Source organism: Neophocaena asiaeorientalis, unplaced genomic scaffold (genome assembly GCF_003031525.2).
Source record: "Neophocaena asiaeorientalis asiaeorientalis breed wild unplaced genomic scaffold, Neophocaena_asiaeorientalis_V1.1 scaffold78, whole genome shotgun sequence".
Lineage (NCBI taxonomy): Eukaryota > Metazoa > Chordata > Mammalia > Artiodactyla > Phocoenidae > Neophocaena > Neophocaena asiaeorientalis.
The window spans coordinates 8,912,402-8,933,930 of NW_020175018.1; the positions used below are offsets into that span (position 1 = coordinate 8,912,402).

At 45.5% G+C, this 21,529-nt stretch overlaps 1 protein-coding gene across 1 annotated transcript in view; it reads right to left on the minus strand.

Annotated features, from left to right (window-relative positions):
* DENND1A (DENN domain containing 1A) overlaps window positions 1-21,529 on the minus strand; it is a 489,835-nt gene that overhangs the window by 56,731 nt on the left and 411,575 nt on the right. Inside the window, 5 exon segments of the mRNA XM_024762246.1 lie at window positions 8,436-8,492; window positions 9,713-9,784; window positions 12,135-12,175; window positions 14,100-14,187; window positions 14,560-14,664. Of these exon segments, the coding sequence (XP_024618014.1) occupies window positions 8,436-8,492; window positions 9,713-9,784; window positions 12,135-12,175; window positions 14,100-14,187; window positions 14,560-14,664 (363 nt within the window).

The window sequence follows — 21,529 nt, forward strand, 5'->3', positions numbered from 1 at the left end:
GTTTTTGTCTGCCCCCCCCCCCCCCCCCCAAAGATGAAGGAAACGGAAGGCTAACTTGGCCCTTTGACTTTTAAGGAGTAGAGAAACCAAAATCATGCATATTAAATTACAAAGATAACATAATAATTCACAATAGTGTGTGTGGGGGAATGTTTCATCCTACTACCTTACATGGTTATTTTAATTTTTAAATATTCACTCTGTCCACATGCAGACATTTAAAAATTACTTGCAATCATAGCTCGTGCATAGTTTTACATTCTGTTTTTTTCTACTATAAGCATCTCCACGGTGCTCCATAGTCATTAGAATGATAATTAATGGATGCATAATATTTCACTGAGCAGATACTCAATAATTTAATAAACCATTCTTACTACTATTGGGCATTTAGATTGTTCCTAATTTTTTTTTAACTTTCTAAACATCTAAACATCACAGTGATAAACACTGCAGTCTTTCTTTCTTTTGTATTATTTCTCTTACAGAAATCCCTAGGAATGAAACTGCTTGATCAAAAGATATAAACATTTTTAAGGCTTTTTATTCATTCTACCAAACTGCTTTCCAATTTACACCAACCACCAGCAATGGATGTGTTATCCGTTTCACCGTGCGTGTTAGCCTCATCGTTTTAAAAATGTATTGCTAATTTAAGAGGTGAAAAATCAGACCTCATTGTTGTTTTAATTTGCATTACTTTGATTATTTGTGAGTGTGGACATTTTCTCCACATTTGTTTACTGATGATGTTACTGTTTGTGAAAACGATGTGTTTCTGCTCCCTCTTTCTTAGCCCTAGTCTTTCTGGCGGAGAATGAAGAAAGAGACCGAAGTCTAAGTTAGGATTCTATGACCTGGAGAGTATTTAGGGAGCCAATGTCATTTTTTTTAAATCAGAAATTTACATTTAATCTGTGCTTGTGATGAATGACGTCAAATTTTAAGGTAAAGAAAAATCCCAATGTGCCAAAGGCAGGTAATGGCTCCTTTGCCTAACGCTGGCAGCTGACTATACCCATGGGTTCTCTGGGACATGGATGGTGCCGAGTTGTGCAATATGGATCATATGGCTTTATTCAAGTCATGAAACTTGCTTAAATCTTCATTTAAGCAAGGCAGAGATTAAATGTACACGTAAAAAACATTTAAATCATTGTTTTTTTCTAAGTGAAAATAACAGCTAGAATAAAATAATAAATACAGTTTCCAATTATTTTCATTGCAAAAACAAATACACACTTTGGTCAACAAAACACACACCCTTAGTACTCATTAAATTCTGCACATAAAAGACAATTGGCTGTTCTTACTTAGTCAAATAGAGAGAACTGTGACACATGGATGAAAGTGATCCCTTACTAAATAATAATGCATTAAGGAAGAAACACATGTAACATCTTTGAGCCTCAGTCTCCTCATCTGTAAAATGGAGCTATGGCAGCTATGGGGAGTAAAGGAGATTAAACAACAGACGTGTCTTGAACATTTTTACTCAGTAGTGTCCTATATACAGGACTCAATAATAATAACTGAGTACCTACTAATAAGGGATTCAATAAACTATAGGGAGTAAATCAACTACACTTTAATAATAAAAATAAATAAACGATAGGGATCCCTCCCCCACCCCTCTTCTCTATATGTTCAACTCCACACACCCAGCTGAGTCTCTGCACTGCTTGGTAACAACACAGGGAAATGGTGACCTCTTGGTTGTGCGGGGAGGGCTTGCATCAAGTGGCCCCCCGAGTCTTAGCCTGGCTGAGGCTCAGTGATGAGAGAAGTTGCCGCCAGCCAATTAGAAACAGCTTTCTTGGAAAGGGGCTGCCCTAAGATGCTCAGGTCAAGTGGAACAAAGACGGGGACGGGCTCCTTCTGTGTCAGAAAATAACAAAGGGCAAAAGAGGCATTTTGGATCCAGTGGGGTTACCGAGAGGACAGACATAAGAGGTTGAGTAAAGCCAAACAGAAAAAAAAATTAAAAAAATAAAAAAATTCACTTTTAGTTCAGGAAAAGTATTGCATGTGTGTATGATTGGTTGGGGGAAAAAATAAAGATGTGAAGCAGTAGGGTAATCTAGAAAGAAAATATTGATAGTAATGAAAACTATAAGATGATAACTATTTTTAAAAACGTCTGTGGTAGTTTTGGGAAAAATGTCTTAGTTTAAGTTTTTAAGTTAAAATTTTAAGTAAAAATTTCTTAGGTTTTGTTTTTATCATTTAACTACCTGTCTGATCTTTCCAATTCACTCAACCTCTCTGCACCTATTTCTTTATTTTTGCAATGGACACCATCTGCTTGGCGAACTTCAAAGCTACTAAGAGAATGGGTTAAATGAGATGAGATGTGAGGAAGCGTTGAAAAATGTCGAAGTCCTGCACAAACTGAACGTTAGAGCCTTATTCCCTGCAAAATGGAAAAAGCACCATCTAAAAGGAAGAGCTTCCCTGTGCTGAGTGTCTACTACTTGAAGTCACTTTTCCAGACCCTTGACCTTCACTATCACACTTAGTTTCCAGAAGAACCACAAGGTAAATAGGATTATCGCTCTTTTATAGGTGACGAAACAGGGCTCAGAGAGGGCAAGTTACCCAAGGCTACACGGCTAAAAAGTGGAGGAACCCAGAGCAATGTGATTTCTGGCATTTATACCTTATCGACCCATGACCATAGCACAAGAGAAGGTGCTCAACAAATCATCAGGTGTGACCTCGTCCTCAGAAACCCCTTTGTCACACTGACCCTAAGCTGCCGTGCTGTGTGCTATCTGCACACTTATCTTATCCCTATAGACTGAATGCCTTGGGGTTCGGGTTCTCTGCCCCAGCGCCTGGAATATAGTACATGCTTTCTGACGAATCTTTGTTGAATTGGACATTTGGAGGGCAAATGTGTCCAATATACACACGTGCTTGTGCATCAGTAAGCAGCGCTGCATGCTAATTTTCTTTAGTTACAAGAGCCAAAGGTGCCCAAGGCTTCTTACAAAGTCCTGTAGATCGCCCCACCAGTCTGTTAACTTCTTCACTATTTCCTCCACCTGGGGAAGGATGGCTGCTTCTTCCCAGGGTCCTAGAGAGCAGGGTGGGAGGAGCCCTAGTCAGGAAAGAAATAGGGCCCGTTTACGCCCTCTACTGTAGGTACCAGTAGAGACCTTACACACTGTAGGGATCCAAAACCACAACTCCTGGCGCTCACGATTAAAGAAATTGTGTTCCAAGAATTAACTAAGATGCCATCAGCAAAGAGTATGGGAGAACGGGCACTCTCATACCCTTCTGGTAGGAACACAAACTGCAATTCCTATCAAAACCCTAAAAGAGGTAAAGGGCCTTCGGCCCACTAATTCCACTTCCAGAAATTTATCTGGATGAAATAATTAAGAATTCCCACATGGATTTACCTATGAAGACGTTTGCCTAGAAAAAATGGGAACTAAAGTGTCCAATAATGGGATTAATGAATGTATGTATGTCCATCAGATAAAATTATATGTAGCCATTTAAAACAACAACATGTGCAGGGAAACATTTAGTGGTCTGAGAAATGGTCAGGATACAGTTAGTGAAAATGCAGGTTATAAAATGAGGTTATTTTATTTTTACTTGCCGGATTTGTTGAATTTTCTCCAACAAACACGTTTTTCATTTGTAAATGTTCAAAGTGTCATTAAAAGAAAAAACCAAGGGCTTCCCTGGTGGCGCAGTGGTTGAGAATCTGCCTGCCAATGCAGGGGACACGGGTTCGAGCCCGGGTCTGGGAAGATCCCACATGCCACGGAGCAACTAGGCCCGTGAGCCACAACTACTGAGCCTGCGCATCTGGAGCTTGTGCTCTGCAACAAGAGAGGCCGCAACAGTGAGAGGCCCGCACACCGCGATGAAGAGTGGCCCCCGCTCGCCGCAACTAGAGAAAGCCCTCGCACAGAAACGAAGACCCAACACAGCCAAAAATAAATAACTTAATTAAATTAAATTAAAATTAAAACAAAAAACAAAAAGAAACAAAAGCATGAATCTGGTGGGAAGTGTAAATCTGTTCCTTCCTGAAGAGTCACACAGGAGGAAGACACTAGACAGAGCTGCAGATCAGAGGCCACTGCAGGGCGGCCGATTTCTTCCCAGGAGCCTCCACAGCTCGGCTCAGAGCTGGGACACTATTAGTTCCCATCCCTCGGTAAAGCAAAGGAGTCAGAAAATAATCCGATTCGTATCACCTTCCCCAAGCTGGAATAAAAAATCATGACTGGGATCTAATTTCCACCTGTCTGCAGAGAAGGCAGGGCCAGAGTCCCCAGGAGAAGCCTGGAGGCAGGAACCCAGAGAAGGAAGGGGGCTCTGTGTGGCCTTGGGTGGGAGCTGGGGTGAAGGAGCTGAGGATGTGACTTCATGAGGCAGAGGTTCCAAGAGAATATTCCTGGCCCAGGGGAGGTAGGGAGCAGGGTGCCTGGAAGACTACTCTGTGTGTGGAGGACCAAAAGGGAGAGGATCCCACGCCAGCCATGTTCTCAAGGTTTGTGCCCACAGGTGTGTGGACAGATTGGTTGCTCCAGGTGTGGGATGTGAGAGGACAGATGGGATGGTAACTCCCACTTGCCGAGGGGCTACTACGTGTTGCTGTTTAAATCCATTACCTCTTCTAATCCTTACAACAATCCAGTAAAAATCTGTATTTCCCCTACTTACAAATGAGAAAAACTAAGTTCAGAGAGGTCTAGTAACTTACTCAATGTCACACAGTTAATATCCTACACAACCAGCACTGAACTCGGTTCATCCATCTGCCTCAGAAGCCTAAACACTACTCCACATTGCAGGGGGGAGCTTTAAAGCATCCTGGGAGGCCGAGGCCTCCCATCTCTGACTCAGCTTGCTGGTCTCCATGTTCGGATTTGTGCAGTGCCCTTCTTTTCCAGTCTACTTCACACTACAGCAAATGCAAATTACAATATGAATATTGATATCGAAATAGTATCCAGAGTTGGAATGTCTGTGATTGAGGTTGCAGCGGAGACAGGGAGCTGACAGTTGTGTGATACGGTGTGAAAACGTCTGTTCTACAAGAGTCTACCAGGATCTCCCTGCCCCACACATGCTTCCTCACTCTCTTCAATACACTAAGAAATGTTTAGCCGGAAACTCAAGCCTTCACTAACCCAACTGTGAGTTTGCTCCTTTCAATCACACAGACTCTAAATCAACAAGCTCAATTTATCTTTAAAAGATCAAAGATTTAAAAAGGGCTGTGAGGGAATTGCCTGGTGGTCCAATGGTTAAGACTTCGTCGGCCCTTTCACTGCTGTGGCCCGGGTTCAATCCCTGGTCTGGCAACTGAGATACTGCAAGCTGTGTGGTGCGGCCAAAAAAAAAAAGGGGGGCTGTGAAATGGACACAGTTGATTCAGTCATTTTGATTTTGATACTGAAGAAAAGAGATAATTTTTTAGGGGTTCCCCGACAGGCAAAAGAATGACATCCTTATGTAAATATCTTAACCTTTCCTGTAGGTGAGAAAGAATGTGTGTGCAGCCACTGCTTTTAAAACAGGGCATTCTGGTGCCAGCTGCGTACGGCGCTGCAATAGAATGCGATTTGTTGAGAGCCGCAAGCCCAGCCACACAGCATCCTCCTGCAGGCCAGCTCTGGCAGGGAGGTGCTCTGGACAAAAGCACTGCATTCTCCCCTTAGAAAGCGACGGCTGGGTAGCATTCTTTGCCATTTCTTCTTCTTCCTAATTTTGAGCAAGTTAAACTTCAAAGAAGGCCAAGCTATAGAAGAACTTGACCACCTTGTTCCATTTATCCAGAGAAATGTGTTATCCCTCCTTCTTTTTTTGTTGTTGGGCCGAAGCAGAGCAGGTATGGAATAAAGCCACACTACAGTCTCTATTAACAATTATTTGCCAATGGTCACACGGATACCCTGAAAGCGCCTCTTTCAGACGCTTTGAAAGTCTGCAGCACAAATGAACGAGGGATGGAGAAGGGGCCCTGCTCAGTCGTATTAGAGATGGACCCTCCACACACCATGGTGACCTCTCCACAGGTCAGCCCCACATTTTCTATTTGCAATTCAAACCCAAGGCGAGAGTGAAGAGGGCAAGGTTGGGTTCTTGATTATACCTGAGGGGTCACCATTGCTATGCAGAGTGAGAGGAGGCCAGGCGGCAACCCAGTACATTTGAAAATTGGGTCTTTGTTGGAAATTGCCTCAATTTCATAGCAGAAACCAAACTTGAGATGTCTGTATTGGACGCATCTAGGGAGCCACACAGATATGTTGCCACGTAAAGGGGAAGGGGCAGAGGAGAGGAACAAAAAAGCCAAGGAAATATTTTCTACCGCACTGAGAGAGGTCAGACAAAGCCAAATCCTAAATTAGCTCAGGAAGGGGAGCTGCAGCACTGTGGAAGACCTGGTCCCATCTGTCCCAAACAATGCTAGAGTTTCAATTACAAAATAGCTCTTCCAAGAACAACTGCAAAATATCAAGTCTGAAGAAATCTGTAAAAGCGAAGGGGGGGAAAAGTGAAAATTGAAAAGGGTGCACTAATAGATCTGTCAACAGTCCGATGGTGACAAGCCACATTTCTATGAAATGCCTTCACCATTTGTGTCACCTGAAATGTACTGACACTCTCTATAGAACATTATCTCCTGAAGCTATTCTTGAAAAGACTGGCAGGGGGAAGAGGAGAAGGGGGGAAAAGGCTCTGCCTCAGATACCATCAAGGAAAGGAAAGGGGGATGGCGTGAAGGAGAGTGATCTAGATTGTTTAAGTGAACCTTTGAACAACATCAAAAACCTGAGCTTAACTGGTTATCTGCAGAAATGTTACACATCATAAAAAGGGGATTTTCTTAAGGCCCGATGCTTACTCATACGAGGAGGGAGGCAATGGCCTGCAGAGAGTGGATCTGACCAAGGAGGCACACGTGTCCTCTGCTTGAGGAGGGACCCTTTCTTTGCTTACTTTAGGTAATATTCTAATACTAGCCCGATGCAGTTATCAAGGAGGGAAAACCTGGTGAGAGCTCCGCCCTCCCTGCCCCTCCATTTTATATCAGCAGTCCAATTCAGTTACATGTGACTGGGATAGGAGATAAAAAGGTATATTTAGGGACTTAAATAACATCCAAGTAAAGAATTCCACCTGCCAGTCTCTGGCAGGGTGCAACAGATCACAGTTAAGGTCTATGTGAATTTACATTAGCAAGATTTTAATTTCAGGACTTGAATCTCAGCTGCTAAAAATTCACTCTCAGCTGAAACTAAGCATTTGAAGCTTAGTCAGAACAAATTATTTTGCAATTAAAGTTAAGGAATCAATTCCTTTGACCATTTCAAGTTAATGAGAGGTCCTTTCTGACTTCCTAAAATTAAAACTGCTTTCAATTTTTAAAAAACTGCCGAGGCAGACGAAGGCCCTTATTAGCCTGGTAAATTTCGGGGGTGTGGGAATAATGAAATAAGTGATCTCAAACACCTTTTGGAAAACAAAACACTTGTTTCAGGAAGGCAGTATGAAATACTATAGTGGTAAGAGCAAACACTGAGGTAGATGGATCTGGAATCGAATCCCGGCTCTGCCAGGCTCGAACAGCATGACCTTGGACAAATTACTCCACCTTTGAACCGTGGTCCCCTTACACATGAAATGAGAATAAGACCCCCCAGTGTTGTTCTATGGATTAAATGTGAAAGCTCCTGGCCTGGACCATCCTTAGAAAGTGTTTAACGAAGGCTGGCAATGCTATTAATGACGATGATATTCATAACAATATAAAGATGCCCTCTCTGTTGTATGAACCTCTCTGTACAAGTCCAGAGAATCAGGTAGGGGGACTCTTAGTCAGGATGTAGTTTGTATGATTTTATACGATTTTACTGATGGTCCGAGAAGACAATCAGAGCCTCTCCCTGCCCCTCTGAGTCTCACACATGAACTGTGAGTAGAGCCCGAAGTGTCCTCCTCAAACCCACCCTCTGTGCCCTGTTCTGTGTGGCGGCCACGTGCATGCCAGAACCACAGCAGTCATTTCCTGGAGATGCTTCTTGGTTTTGGTTACAGTCAGCCCCAGAGCAGAGGTCAGCTGTAGGAGGTGGTGGTGCCGGGATGGGGAGGCCGAGCCAATTTGTATGGACCCTGGTGAAGCTCAGGCCCGGTGGGGCGGGCAGGGGACAGACTGACAGTGGTAACTCTGAACTTGCTTGCCTTTATGGGTTTAAGCCAGTCTTAATGTTATTTGAAGACAGTTTTTTGTCTGTGAATATTTATAACAGTGTGAAAACTCCCGGACAGCTGGTAATGCATTTTGAAGTGTGCTAACAACACTGTATCAAACAGCCTCTATTGATCACATCGTACTTTTTTGTGGCCACGCATTTCATACATGGTGCTTATACATTTTGAATAAGAACTTCAAGTACCTTTTGCTTCAAGCGGTTTTTCACCTCTTTTATTCCCATTTTTGCATGATCTTTTGCCTGCATGAAAAATTAATTTAAGTTAAGATTCCCTCTCTGTTTCCAGCAGGGACTATGCTTGATTTCAGTCCATCGTGAATCACCTTCTCTGATTACTAGAAAAAGGAAGGAAAAATGGGATCATCAAGTTGAAAACATAATGGCTATGAAAACAAATACAGTGTTGAAAGGTTAAAAAAAAAAATCCCTTAAAGAGGCTACAGAGATTTTATTTTCTGCATTTTGATGGGACTGATTTTTTTCCCCTCCGAAGCCCTTCTTCTGCTCTCTGTAATCATTTATCTCCGCAGCCTGGTGACAGCTACCAGTAAGAGGAGAGCAGAAGCTTCTTCAGCTGCAAGATTCAGAATAGCTATTACACTTCACCAGGGCAGGGCCTCAGGACCAATTTTCTGTCCAGGCTGAACAGACACATCGCTGGGTTTCTCTGGTGCCATTTCTTAAATCTCATTTCGGCAGACACCCTGGCTTTTATTTTCTGTCATTCTAAGACCTGTGTGGTTCTCTTGGCAGCCACCCGCCCCATTAAAATAGCTACAATTTAAGTACAGAAAGGACTAACAAAATTAAAAATGGAAATAAAACAAAACCACCCCAGTTAAGTGGCTCAGAGTCAAATTAGCAAGCAAGAGAAATCATGAGAAAAAATACTTGAGGCCCGTAAAAGATGGAGCACTGGGAACTGGTGTGTTCTCTTATTTTCACTCTGCTGTGGGCACGAGTTTCACAAACAATGCATTTCCTATATAGGGCAGTGATGAGAGAGATGATGAAGAATTTGGGACAAAAATTCGGGGGTGTGTCCCACCAGGAGCACTCTTCAGTAACCTGTAAAGGAGCTGCTTTATTCTACCATTCTAACAAGGATACCTGTAGGAAAGGTCTGCCAGAACACCTGAGAGACCACACCTCTGGTTCTCAGGGATGCAGGCGTGGAGCAGCCTGAACTTTAGCCACCCTGTCTACATTTTAAAAGCTAAAACCAGTAGCCTCCCTTTTCTCTATTGCAGCAACTGTGTGTAGAAACATTTTAAATTAAAAATGTCACTGACCTGGTCATAAAACATCAATGCCAAATAATTCTAAGAGCATTGAGAGCTTTAGGAAATTACACAGCAGCCCCCGAATCATCTCTGCAACATAGGATCAGGTCTATTGAAGAGTTTCGTCATGCGAAGGAACAGATTTGTTGGGATCCTGAGACCAAGACCAGTACTTACGAACTTATAGACAGTCTTCATGGCTGGGTTTGCTTTCGTTTTTACAGTATTCAGAATTGCTCCACTTCCTTTCTATAATAAAAACGCCAGTTAGCAATTTGGACTGAAGATATAGTAGGCCAACACCAACAAAGACCTCTTCTCTTTAATCAAGTTAAGCCACATTTTGTAAGTGTGTAACTTAATTAGAGAAACAGCCCTAGATGGTGACTGGTCCCGGGCAATTAAGTTACGGCCACGGCGGAATCCCTCTGGGGGGGTATGGGAGCGGGTGGCGAATGAGGATGGAGATAAACTAGCTGAGCGGGGAGACCCCAGGCTCAGTAGTTTGCTTGGCGCCTGTCTGCTGGCTGGGAGGAAAGCTCGTCACAGGCTCTCTGAGGCAAGGGTTTCCTCAGAGTGATCTACAGCTTCTCAAGAAGTTCCAGTTACCACGGACAACATTAAGGGAAGTTTAATAACAATGGACTCTAACTAACACCGAGCCAGGGCAGGAAACTGGGGGCCCACTTGGGCAAGATTATCTGGCTACTGTGGCTACCTTAAGCCATGAACCCTTCTTTCCTCACCCTGGTTTTCTGTGTTGTTTTTTAAAAATCACTCTGGTAGGCTGCCTCCCTAACACGCACATCTTGACAAAGGGAAAGAATGAATAGCCACAGATGTTCATTGTTTATACTTTAGTATAAATCCAACACACCGATTCTTTGGCTCTGTTTTTTCAGGAGAGCAGGGGAGCAAAAGGAGGAGGGAAGGCTTTCCCAGTACACAGAGGAGGCAACGAATGTGTATGAAGCGCACAGGCTCTAGACGTTTTGTGAGGGCTCACTGTGGGGACGTCCTGGCTTAGGCTCTGAGGGTACCGAGCCACCAGAGGACCGGTCTCTGCCTTCAAAGACCTCCAGTCTGGGGGGTAAACAAGTGCAACCCAAGATGGTGAGAGCCGCACTGGCCGAGTGCACAAGGAGGGTGGTGGCAGCTCACTGTGTGGAAGGGCGGAGAAGGCTTTCGAGGATGAAATATTTGGTCCATGAAGGATGAGTAGGAGCTCATGGTGGGGAGAGGAAGGATAAGAACATTCTAGGGACAGGAAACAGCACATAAATAAGTGCAGAAGCTGCAAAGCCATGGTGTGTTCTGTGAGTAACAAGGGCCGTGCATCACGGGAGGACTGGCAAGTGGGGCTGAGAGCCAGACAGGGTCAGCCCACAGAGGGCCAGCACAAGGAGTCCACACTCCAGAAGATTTTTAACCAGATGCATCACACGATCAGATCTGTGGTAATTCCAACTGATTTGAATGGAGAGAGAGACCTGATCCAGTGCGTATACAACAGAGTAAGATACGCTATGTAATTATTAGGATTAACTTTTAGCACAATTTTTGGTAACTGCCTGCATTAGAAAATTTGAGCTTTAATTAAGAACTTCAAAATCTGACCTAGAAAGCATTCTCTGTTGTAGGATAATAGGAAATTTTCACCCACTCACATATTCCACACTGCTTTCCAAAATTACTCAGTATCCTATTTCAATGGTCCTTTAGAGTATTAAAACTCCCTTTATCAATCAATCAACAAGTCCTTATTGCTTGTCTGTGATTTGCCAAGTGCCATGTTTGGCCATATGAGAGGAACAAAAGAAGCCTTTCATTGAGGAATTGCTTACTCTCGGCCCACTGCAGACACTTCCAAGGAACCTGCCTTGGCAGTAGCGCACTTGGCCCACAAGCAGGAGAGAATACTTGTCACACTATGTCGGAGCTGCCCGTCTATGTGCCTGCCTCCCCAGTAAGGCCGGGAGCTCCCCCAGGGCAGGGCCTGCGTCCTGCTCTCCACTGTCTCCCCAGCACCCAGCGTGGCGCCCAGCACACAGCAAGCCCTTTGGTACACACTCACTAATGAACCCACGTAAAGGAAAGGCAAGCATCTGAATTCTTTAGTGGCTTCTGAAGCCCTAAGCACCTGGCTTCCAACACAATAAAAAACTGTTCACAACAACAGCGAGGGGATGAAAACTCTCAGGGATGCGCTTTCCATCCTCTCAGGAGCCTTTGCGGTGAAACACATTCAGAGCAGCAAGAGGGACGAATTTTTGGTTTTCCCATGAAGAGTTCCCAATTGGTCTGGCCCTAGAAGGAGACCCCGCAAAATGCTCTAAGATGGCAACATCCTTTCAACACGCCTTGGCCTGCTTCCTGAGACACGGAAGCTTCTCCTGGCTCTCATCATCCTCACCGAGGGATGGCTTTGGACAGTCTCATCCTTGGCCCCAGAACGGCCTGGCTTTACAAACAAAAGCATGTTCAGCTGGGAGAACAGAGTGCCCTGGGCCGAATGACAGCCTGGTGGGTGGCAGGGGAAGAGGAGGGCTGCCAGGAGGCTAAGGAGGGGCCCAGGTGGCTCTGCGGGGGTGACACTTACCCGGACTGTGGAGAGCCACTGGTGGTACAGTTTATCGCTCCCTGGGGAAGGAAGAAGCAGAGAAGCTGGTATTTAAGGAAGTCATGTGTATGCCCTCAGGAGTTCCTCAAGTTGCTTTCAGCATGCAGGACTTGGAAAGTTCAAAATCTAGAGAATCACGTGGAGGCTCCCATGCACCACTCCCCGAAGGAGTTGCTGCCACAGGTTTTCTTTCTCAAAGTGAGATCTGATCCTATCAGTGCCCCGAGTACAAACCCAAATCCTCCTCCTTGCCTACTGGATAGAGGTCGGGCCCCTTAGCAACCCTGCTCTCTTCCCCTGTCCTGTCTTGGCACTACCCACCCTCTGCCTCTCCATCCTGTGCTTCCATCCTGCACAACCTCAGGCTCCCTGGCCACACCTCCTCCAAGCCGTCCATGCCCTCGCAAATGCTGTTCCCCTTGCCTGGCCACCGTTCCCTGCTCTCTCTGCTGCAGGGACCAGCTCAGTCATTTCCTCTGTAAGTTTCTCTTACTCCTTCCTCTCAACAGCCCTCTAGAATAGGTAACACCCATTCAGAGGTCCACGTTCTCTAAAGTTCTGTGAGCCACGCCAGGGCAGGAACCACAGGGCCGTGTGTCCAGTGTAAGCACACTGCTGGACACACACTCGGCCCTTCTCATGCTTAAGCAGTGACAGGGAAAGAAAAAGGAGGTGCTGTGAGGAACTGATTCATTTTATCTGGTGGGATAAGTAGGTCTTATCAGCAGACAGCTTTTCTAGGAGTCCGAACGACTAGACTTAGTTTAGCAACACATAAAGCCTGTCTTCTCCCCAGAACCCACATTCAACTGTTAGCATGCTACTCAAAACCCGCCTCCTTTGTGAAGCCCTCATGTTACAGAGTGAGCATTAATAGAGCCCTACTCTACCTGCACAAAACCCCGTGTCTGCTCCTTTTCCTGCAGTGGCTTAGTCTGTATTTGTCTTTAGTTATGAGCTCTCCCCCATCAGTCTAAAAGTTCCCTGAGGGCAGAACTGGGCCCCCCGTTCTTCCTGTACAGGGCTGTGGACACAGTAGACGTCCAGGAAATGCTCATCAACGACTCACACACCCGTTTTATTGATTACTGTGCTCTCCATGCAGCACAGGCTGGTAGGGCCTGACAAAGGGGTCTGTAGGTGAGATCACCCCTGGCTCTATGAGTTTATGGACTGCCAGTTGGATTATCAGCACAGTCGAGACCAGACACACGCCCAGCAGTAAGAGGGGGCTAGTACTGTGATTATTATTGCTTTGCATTTAGTTTTACTTTGCTGACAGAGACTGAGGCTTTGGGTCTTGGAAAGGCAGCCAGATTGGGATTCAGGAGGCAGGGTCAGCCACTAACATTTCTCTGGGCCTCAGATGCCTCCTTTGAAAAATGAGAGGATGATTCCTCTGGTTCTAAAGGCCTGCAGAGACAGGACACCCGCCATGATCTTCACATTTTAAAGGAACATCTTCTAAGCCGCGATCCTCTGCCAGGGTCTGTCCTGGGCGACTGCACAAACCTTTCCTTGGGGGTCTCTGATTTAATCTCAACAGGACTCCTGTGAGGTAGGCACTGTCACACTCCGTGCACAGATAAGAACACTTCAGCTGAAAGAGGTGAAGTGACTCGACCAAGTTCTCACTGTTGGGCAGTGAATCCTGGTCTCCTAATTCGATTCCTCATGTGCTTTCCACTGCATCGTGCAGGCCACTACGTTACCTAGACTTCGCCCACCCAGGAGAAGCAAGTGACCCCAGAACAGAGGACTTCAGATGGGCCAATGTGCCTCTCATCAGAACATGAAGAGGAATTCCAACACTTCAAGGCCAAGGTTGCAATCAGTCTCTCTAATCGCCGGTGAAGGAAAAAAGAAGTCATTGCCACTCCTAGCGAACACACCCCAATCCCACAGACAGCCCACAGCTCAGAAAGAAAAACGAAATGCCCTCACCAGCATACTCGCCCATGTTGATCTCCTCTTCAAAAACATCACTGAAGCCCTCACCGGAATTGAGAAGGTCTAATCTACCATCGATAAACTATACAAAGAAAGAACAAAAGCATAACAGCTAGTGCAAAGGAACGGGGAAAGGACGTTCAGCTGGGCTCCTCAGTAGATGACCAAAGAACCAAGACAGGAAAGGGTCTTTGGAATTGTGAGCTTAAAAAGGCGAGTTTCTGAAAAACTCGCTGCGTGTTTATGATAACTTATAAACCTGCACGGCATATTTGCAAAGGCTCCGTCTGGTGGCTGAGCTCCCTTCTCACCCGATCTCCCTCCCCAGACTCTGGGCCTCTCTGGGCTGAGGCCTGCGTTCCCCCCATGCCTGCAGCCTCAGTGCTTAGAGTGGAGGCAGCTGCAGAAACCCCACCAGGGACCCAGGTGCAGAACAGGCGAGGGTGCCGGGCACCTGTTTGAAGAGCTGCAGCTGTGTGGCGTTCTGCAGGAACTGCCTCATGGCTCCGGAGCGATAGTGGGACACGAAGGCTTCCTCGCAAAAGGTGATTGGCTCCTCCTGGGAGACAGAGATGAGACGGGGAGAGGAGGGTTAGAGGGATGGAGTGAGAGAGATCAGTGCTTGAACTCTGTTAGGTGGCACTTCTATATCTGCTGATTTATCTAATTCTCACTTACCTGTGAAGTGGCTGTTATGCTCGATGGCATTCTACTCTGGATGAGGAAGTTATTTCAGAGAGGAAAAGACATCTCCCAAGGTCGTAGGGTAAGAGGCAGGGTGGGAACCAAGGGCAGTATTCCAAACCCCGCCCTGCCCCTTCCATATTACCCACAGGCACACTCCAACAGCAAGTTAGTGGGATGTGCCCTTCGCGGGGGGCGGGGGATGATTTCCAAACTCTTCTTTTCACTTTTAGGAGAGGAACTCTTTCTCTGGACAGCACCTTAGGCAGAAGGAGACCTGCCGCATTCAACAGCCCAGCTGCTCTGGGAGGGCTGGGGGCAGGAATGGAGGCTCGGCTCTCCTTGCTGGATGGTACCCCGCCCCCCCACTTGCCCCTTTGCAGTCCCTGAGGCACCAGCCGTGGAACGCGGTGTGGAAACTATTTACAGAGTGAGCTTAACCAGTAGCGAGTTATAATTTTAAAATAATTAATTATAGAGCTTCCCTGGTGGCGCAGTGGTTGAAAAAATAAATAAATAAAATAAATAATAAATTTAAAAAAAAAATAATTAATTATATTAAAAACCAGGGATGATCAAAAATAAGAGTTATCATCCAGTCAACTTTGTGCTTATGCTGCTTGATGAGGACTACATTTTATGAGTCAAGAAGAGACACCCTAAGCTTAAAAAACCACCCATCTTTGTAGTCAGCACCTCACTCCTTCTTTGAAGGTATGTGGAGTACTCATCTACACAGACAAGTCTTTAATTTCAACAGTGTATTCTCAATTCTGAAAGATCAGACTTTTACATGTTGAACTAAATTAAAGGTACCTCTCCCTTCACAGACTTGGTGGCAAACACAGATGTTTGAAGCTCTACTTTTATCCTGCTTTAATGAGTTAGGTGAGTGTTAAAGTTACTGTGTAGCGGCTGTAAATTCCAAGAGTCCCTCCTGCTTAAATCCAGCCAATATTAGCTCAGCAACTGGGCAGACCTACTGCTCAAGGGTGATAAGGATGACCCTAAAATACTAGGGTGAGGGGAATGTTTATTTTTATACAGTTACACCTCACCTAATTTTACAAAGAATCTGAGGCAGCTTACATGAGCACCTAAAACAAAGAAAAAAAATCAGCGCTGGAGAATACATAAATATGTAAAACGTATTTATTTGGGAAAATAGTATCTGGATATGCAGCTCCTATATGGTTTCTAAAATTCAGCTACAAAATTAGCTCTGAGCGTCCTGGCGGCCACCGAAGCAAGAAGGGAACAATGCAAATGTTATATTGTCTGTGAGGAAAAAACACATACCAGTTCCTCAGGAAAAAGGGTTTTCATGACATTTATTACTTTGGCATGGATTTATACCTTCCTTGCTGAACAGTGGAAAGATCAGCTGGTGAGAACCAACAGAAGCCCACCTGGAATTCCATTCCTGTGGCCTGGAAGTGTCGCTCCTCACCCTTGGAACCACAGCAGGGCAATTAATTCTCTCTCCAGGAGGCCTCATCCACGAGCACAGTGTCACCCATACACTGATCACTCCTGATAAACACTGTCAGCTCAGACGTCTCTTGTTCCAAACCCATAGGTCTCAATCCCCACCTGAATGGCCCACCAGAACCTCAAACTCAGAATGGCCAAAACTCCCAATTACTATCCCATCTGGACTGCACTCTAAATCTTTTTTTCTTTCTGAAGTTATCATTATCCATAGCTACTCACAGCAGACCTATCAATTCCCTAGTCTTTCCCATTTCCCCACTGCAACGTCTCATCTGTCTGTCCCCTGCTCTCTATCCCTTGGCAGGGGCCTGACTGCCATGGTGGACGTTCAGCTTCATGTCCCTCTCTTGTTTCGTTCCTCCCCGTCCACTTCAATCCTTCTGGCCAGAGTGATTTCTAAAATGCATATTGGATCACGTCACTATCCTATTCAAGAACTTTGATGGTGGAGATGTTACATTTGTGTGATTATTTAATTCTTGCACTAGACTATCAGCTTCATGGGGGCAGGAACAGTCCCCGTTTGTCTAACAGCAAGTGTCACACACGCGAGCTCCTGTGCGGGGGAGGAAAGAACAAGTCCTTGCTCCTTAGTCAGGCAAACAAACCTTTCCTAAGCTGAGAGAGTCCTTGCTTTTCCAGAGTCCTTTTGTGTCACTTTCCTATGCTCCCCCGTACACCTTATGCTTCAGAGGTATCTCCTAATCACAGGCCATGTCCTTTCCCACTTTCTTCCGTGCTTCTGCCAGTTCTACTCCTTCCACCTGGACTGTCATGCTTTAAACACAGGCCTGTGTGCGGCAGTCACTTACCCCTGCTCAGTGCTCCCACAGTGCCTTGTGCACCCTGGGTGCTGGGTAATCTTCACTGGTGTCCCTGTGACCAGAAGCTCGAGAGGGCAGAGGCCCTGCTGGATGCATCACTATACCCCCTGGGGACAGTGCAGCAGCCAGCCCCCAGGGAGAAGCTCGAGGATGTTGGTTAAAGAGCTGCAGAACGTGCTTGGCCTGGCTCCTGTCACATGAGCCCTGTGATCTCTGTGTGGCTGAGACACCGCTTAGTCTGATGGTGGAGAGGTCTCAGAGTACGAGGCCAGGCTGAGTGACGCTTATGTCCAGGGAGTTTAGAGCTGCTCAGAGGAAGTGCTCATTGGAGCTGTTAGCATTCACTCCTGGAGCTTTGGCCCAGTGTTGCCAGGAAGGAGAAATCTGCCGAGGGACCAATAAATTCAAGAGAGTTTGCAACCAAATTTGCATGGAAGAGTAGCCTGAGGCAGGCTTTAGCTGTAGGAGAGCAGAAAGAATCTCATCTTTGGGGAGACAAGAACATTTTGGGGCCTGTTGTCTACTTAATGGAGATGACATCCCCTGGTCAGATGTCTGCGCCATAAAAACGAACAGAAGGACATGGGCACGGATGGGAAAGACTCAGGGGAAACGTCGACAAGGGGGGCTCTTTCCACAGAGAGCTTAAAGAACAACATCAGCAGTGTCAGTTGGACATGGAAACGAGTACTGGCTACAGTGTTGTGCTGCTGGGCTGGGTGGCAAAATACGCACTGGAGTCAGAGAGGAAAAGGCTGGTCCTTGCAGGGCAGCAGGTGCGGACATATGACGAGAAGTCGGCACGTTCAGTGGAGTCTGGAAGGGTGAGTCAGTTAGGAGAGCCATTCCCACCCATTCAGGGCAACTGCTCTACCCTAACCCTGCACTGTCACTCAGAGTCACGTATAAAGGTCTGACCAGCAGCAGGCACAGAGGGCGCGTTCCCCTGCAGTACTCACCTTCTAAGGAAATGACAATGATCACGGCTCACCTGATCCTTACAGAACAGCAGGTAGGGTACCTTGCCTGAGGTCACATGACCCGCACATGGCAGAGTCGGGGTTTAACACGAGGTGGCCTCCAAAGCTCAGCCGTCTCATGCATGGTCTGCTATAGACTTGGGTTTTCTCTGAGGCCTCAGCTTTGTTTGCTCTTGGACACCTGCTGGGGAGCACAAGCGTTCTCTTTAAAGTGGGAGCCCCTCATGTTCTCCTAGTGGACACTCAAGAGTACCAGCCCCTCAGAGACAAACAACTCCCGGGAGGGAGCAGGCGAGGCGTCGTGAAGGAGGTGCTCCTTCTGTCATGGAACCAACTGGACACCTAACCATCTGCACCCACTTGTCCACCTCCTCCTGCGGTTGAAATGGCTGCCCGCACTCTGCTCTCTGCAGCGGAGGGGAGAAGGCAAGGTGTCTCGTTAATTCCCTCCTTTACAAGAAGTGCTGATTTAGTTCTCCTGTTAGGCTCCTGTTAGGATTAAACCTTTTGTCTTCTTGGGCGACACTCTAGGCGCTGGGGTTACTGACTGATAGCGACATTAATTCAGGCAAGTCAGGCCGTGAGCGTTCAAGCTCAGATCGCATTAGTAGAGTTTTCCATCTATGACCCGAAGGACAGTTAAACACAGCTGCTTAACCCTATCAAGGACTTTGTTACGGAAAGACAAGTTTTACTCTTGGTTTATCCTCTTGACACATGGAATCAATTGGAAATTCCATTATTAATGAGTCCATCTACGTTAACAGGTGAAGTTGGTGATTCCAAAGGTTTTTGATACTTCCAGAAATAAACGGCTTTTATCCACAGCATTGTGGGTACTGGCATAAAAATAAAATCTCCCATCAGATTCCTTGGCATCTTTCCTTGTTCTGCTGATCCATACTCAAAGTATCAAATTCTTATTTTCCTTCACAAATATAATTTTTATCAAAAATTTATGTGCACATTTACCCGGAAATTCTAAGGAAAAAAGGAGGTGTCCACTCTTTATGGACCTTGCTTAAATTTTAAAAAAATGATAATTTTGGAAGATTCATCCATCCAAACATTTTTAAAACACCTATTGTGTGCCAGGCTCTGAGTTAGGGGAATACAAAGATGAATAAAATACAGTTCCTACAAGTAATACCAATAATCAAATAACGGGTGGGAGTAGATGAAGGTATGTAGAGATGATACGAGAATGGCAGAATGTTATGTTTACAGCAGCATTATTCACAAAAGCCAAATGATGGATGCAATCCGAATGTCTACAGATGAATGGATAAACAAAATATACATAAAATGAAATATTATTCAGCCTTCAAAAGGAAGGAATTTATGGCACAGGCCACAATATGAATGAAACTTGAAGGCGTTACGCTAAGTGAAATAAGCCAGCAACAAAAGGGCAAATACTGTCTGATTCCACTTATCTCTAGAGTTGTCAACTTCATAGGGACCGAAAGTAGAATGGTGGTTGCCAGGGGCTGGCGGGAGAGACAGGGAGCTGTTGCTTAAAGGGTACACACTTCCAGTTTTGCAAGATGAAAAAAGTTCTAGAGATGGATGGTGGTGATGGTTGTACAACAGTGCGAATGTACTTCATGCCACTGAGCTGTCCACCTAAAAATGGTTGAAGTGGTAAAATTTATGTTATGTATATTTTACCATAATTAAAAATTTTTTAAATGATAGAATGTTTATGGTTGTAGAAGCTGGGCAGTGGATACATAGTTTATTTATTTTGTATATATTTGAATTTTCCGTAACAAAAATAAAAAAGAAAAGCTCCTGTTACCAAGGAACCTTGCTTAATTCAGGGAACAAATAAGTACAGTACAGCGTGACAACTGGCACACCAGAGAGCTGGTTTTGGTTTTTTTGGGGTAAAGTCATCTTTAAAAAATTTAAAAAAGAACTCTGATCCATCTGAGGTAACACAACATGGTGGGGAGAGAACATGTCTTGGGGTGAGAAAGACCTGGACTTGAACCTGGACTCTGATGATACTGGCCACGTGGTCTCAAGTGACTTGTTTTCCCTCATCTGCAACAATTACTCAAGGCTGGCCCACCTCTTAGGGTTGCTTAGAAGATTAAGACAGATGACAGCAAATAAATTTTGCACAAATAACCATTTCTTGAGGGCAGAGATTGAGTTTTACTGAGGCTGGTAACATAATTTAGGGGACCCAGTGCAAAATGAATATGCAGGAAAAAAGCACTGTTCAGTACTAAAATATGAAGCTTTCTTCTTTTTTTATGGTCTCTTTCTAGACCCTTTATGGTGTTTTTTAAGTTTGCTATTTAATGTCATTCCATGTAAAGAAAAAATAAGAATTTAAATTATTAGCATAGCTTTTATTGTTCAGCTTTTATCGTGCAATGCCAGTTCTGAATGCTAACATATGTGGAATCGTATTTTGTAAATCATATATGCATTTGTATTTTGTTCTTACCAGACAGTGGAAATGCTGCGCAAAACTAACTCAACTGTTTTAATTTCAGTTCTTGATATACGCACATTTTATTAACACTCTCTGTCTTCGGCTTACTGATGAGAAAGGAAAAGGGACCACGGTTTCTCCACCTTTTCCTCTCCTTCCATGTCATCATTTTCGCAAGAAGCGGTTGGCTAACACAAGGATGAGTAAGGAATGTGATAGATTTCCGTGGTCATTGGTGCTTCCTAGAACACCACTGCCTTCTCTCAGTGTGAAGAAGTTCTGGTTCTGACGCAGAGTGAGGCCTCTGGGGGCTGTCAGTGCCCCGTGCCTCGGCCACAGACACTGACGCGCTTACCCTGCAAGTGAGCTCCACTCACACTGGGTGGGCTGGAGCAGCTCTGTGAGAGGAGGAAGGCAAGGCTCCTAGGAGGGTGTCTGTGCAGATCTCTGCTCCTGCACATGCTCTACTGTCCCATCGGACTTCATTCACAAAGCACGAGTTTGAAGGTAAAATTACTAAAAATTTCGAGACAGTGACGGCAGAGCATAAACCAGGCACGGGCCTTTCTGAGCGTGGGGCCCCAGTCGCACACCATACACCAGTGAGGCCCACCTGGCCTCACATTTCTCTTCTCCCCTCTCCCTTCAGAGGCTAATACTCCCTAGGAGCTCTGGTTATTGACTCTGTTTGCCATCTGATTGCGCAGGATAGAACAGCTTCAGGCAAGTTTGTGGGCTGATGGAGGTGGGGTTTCTACACTCCTGAGCATGACACTCAAGGTTCTTTGTGACCTTCCCCAGCTGATGTTTTTTTTGCTTACGACGCTGTCCACCTTTCTCCACATAACTCATTCCCTTCCAGAAATTCTGGACTGTCGATCACCCCCCAACCACTTTACACACTCTCACTCCTCTGGCTTCCTTCTTCACGTTACTTCCTGTGAGAACCTTACCTGATGCCCTCAGGTGAAGAGGGCCCCCCCCCCCCCCCCC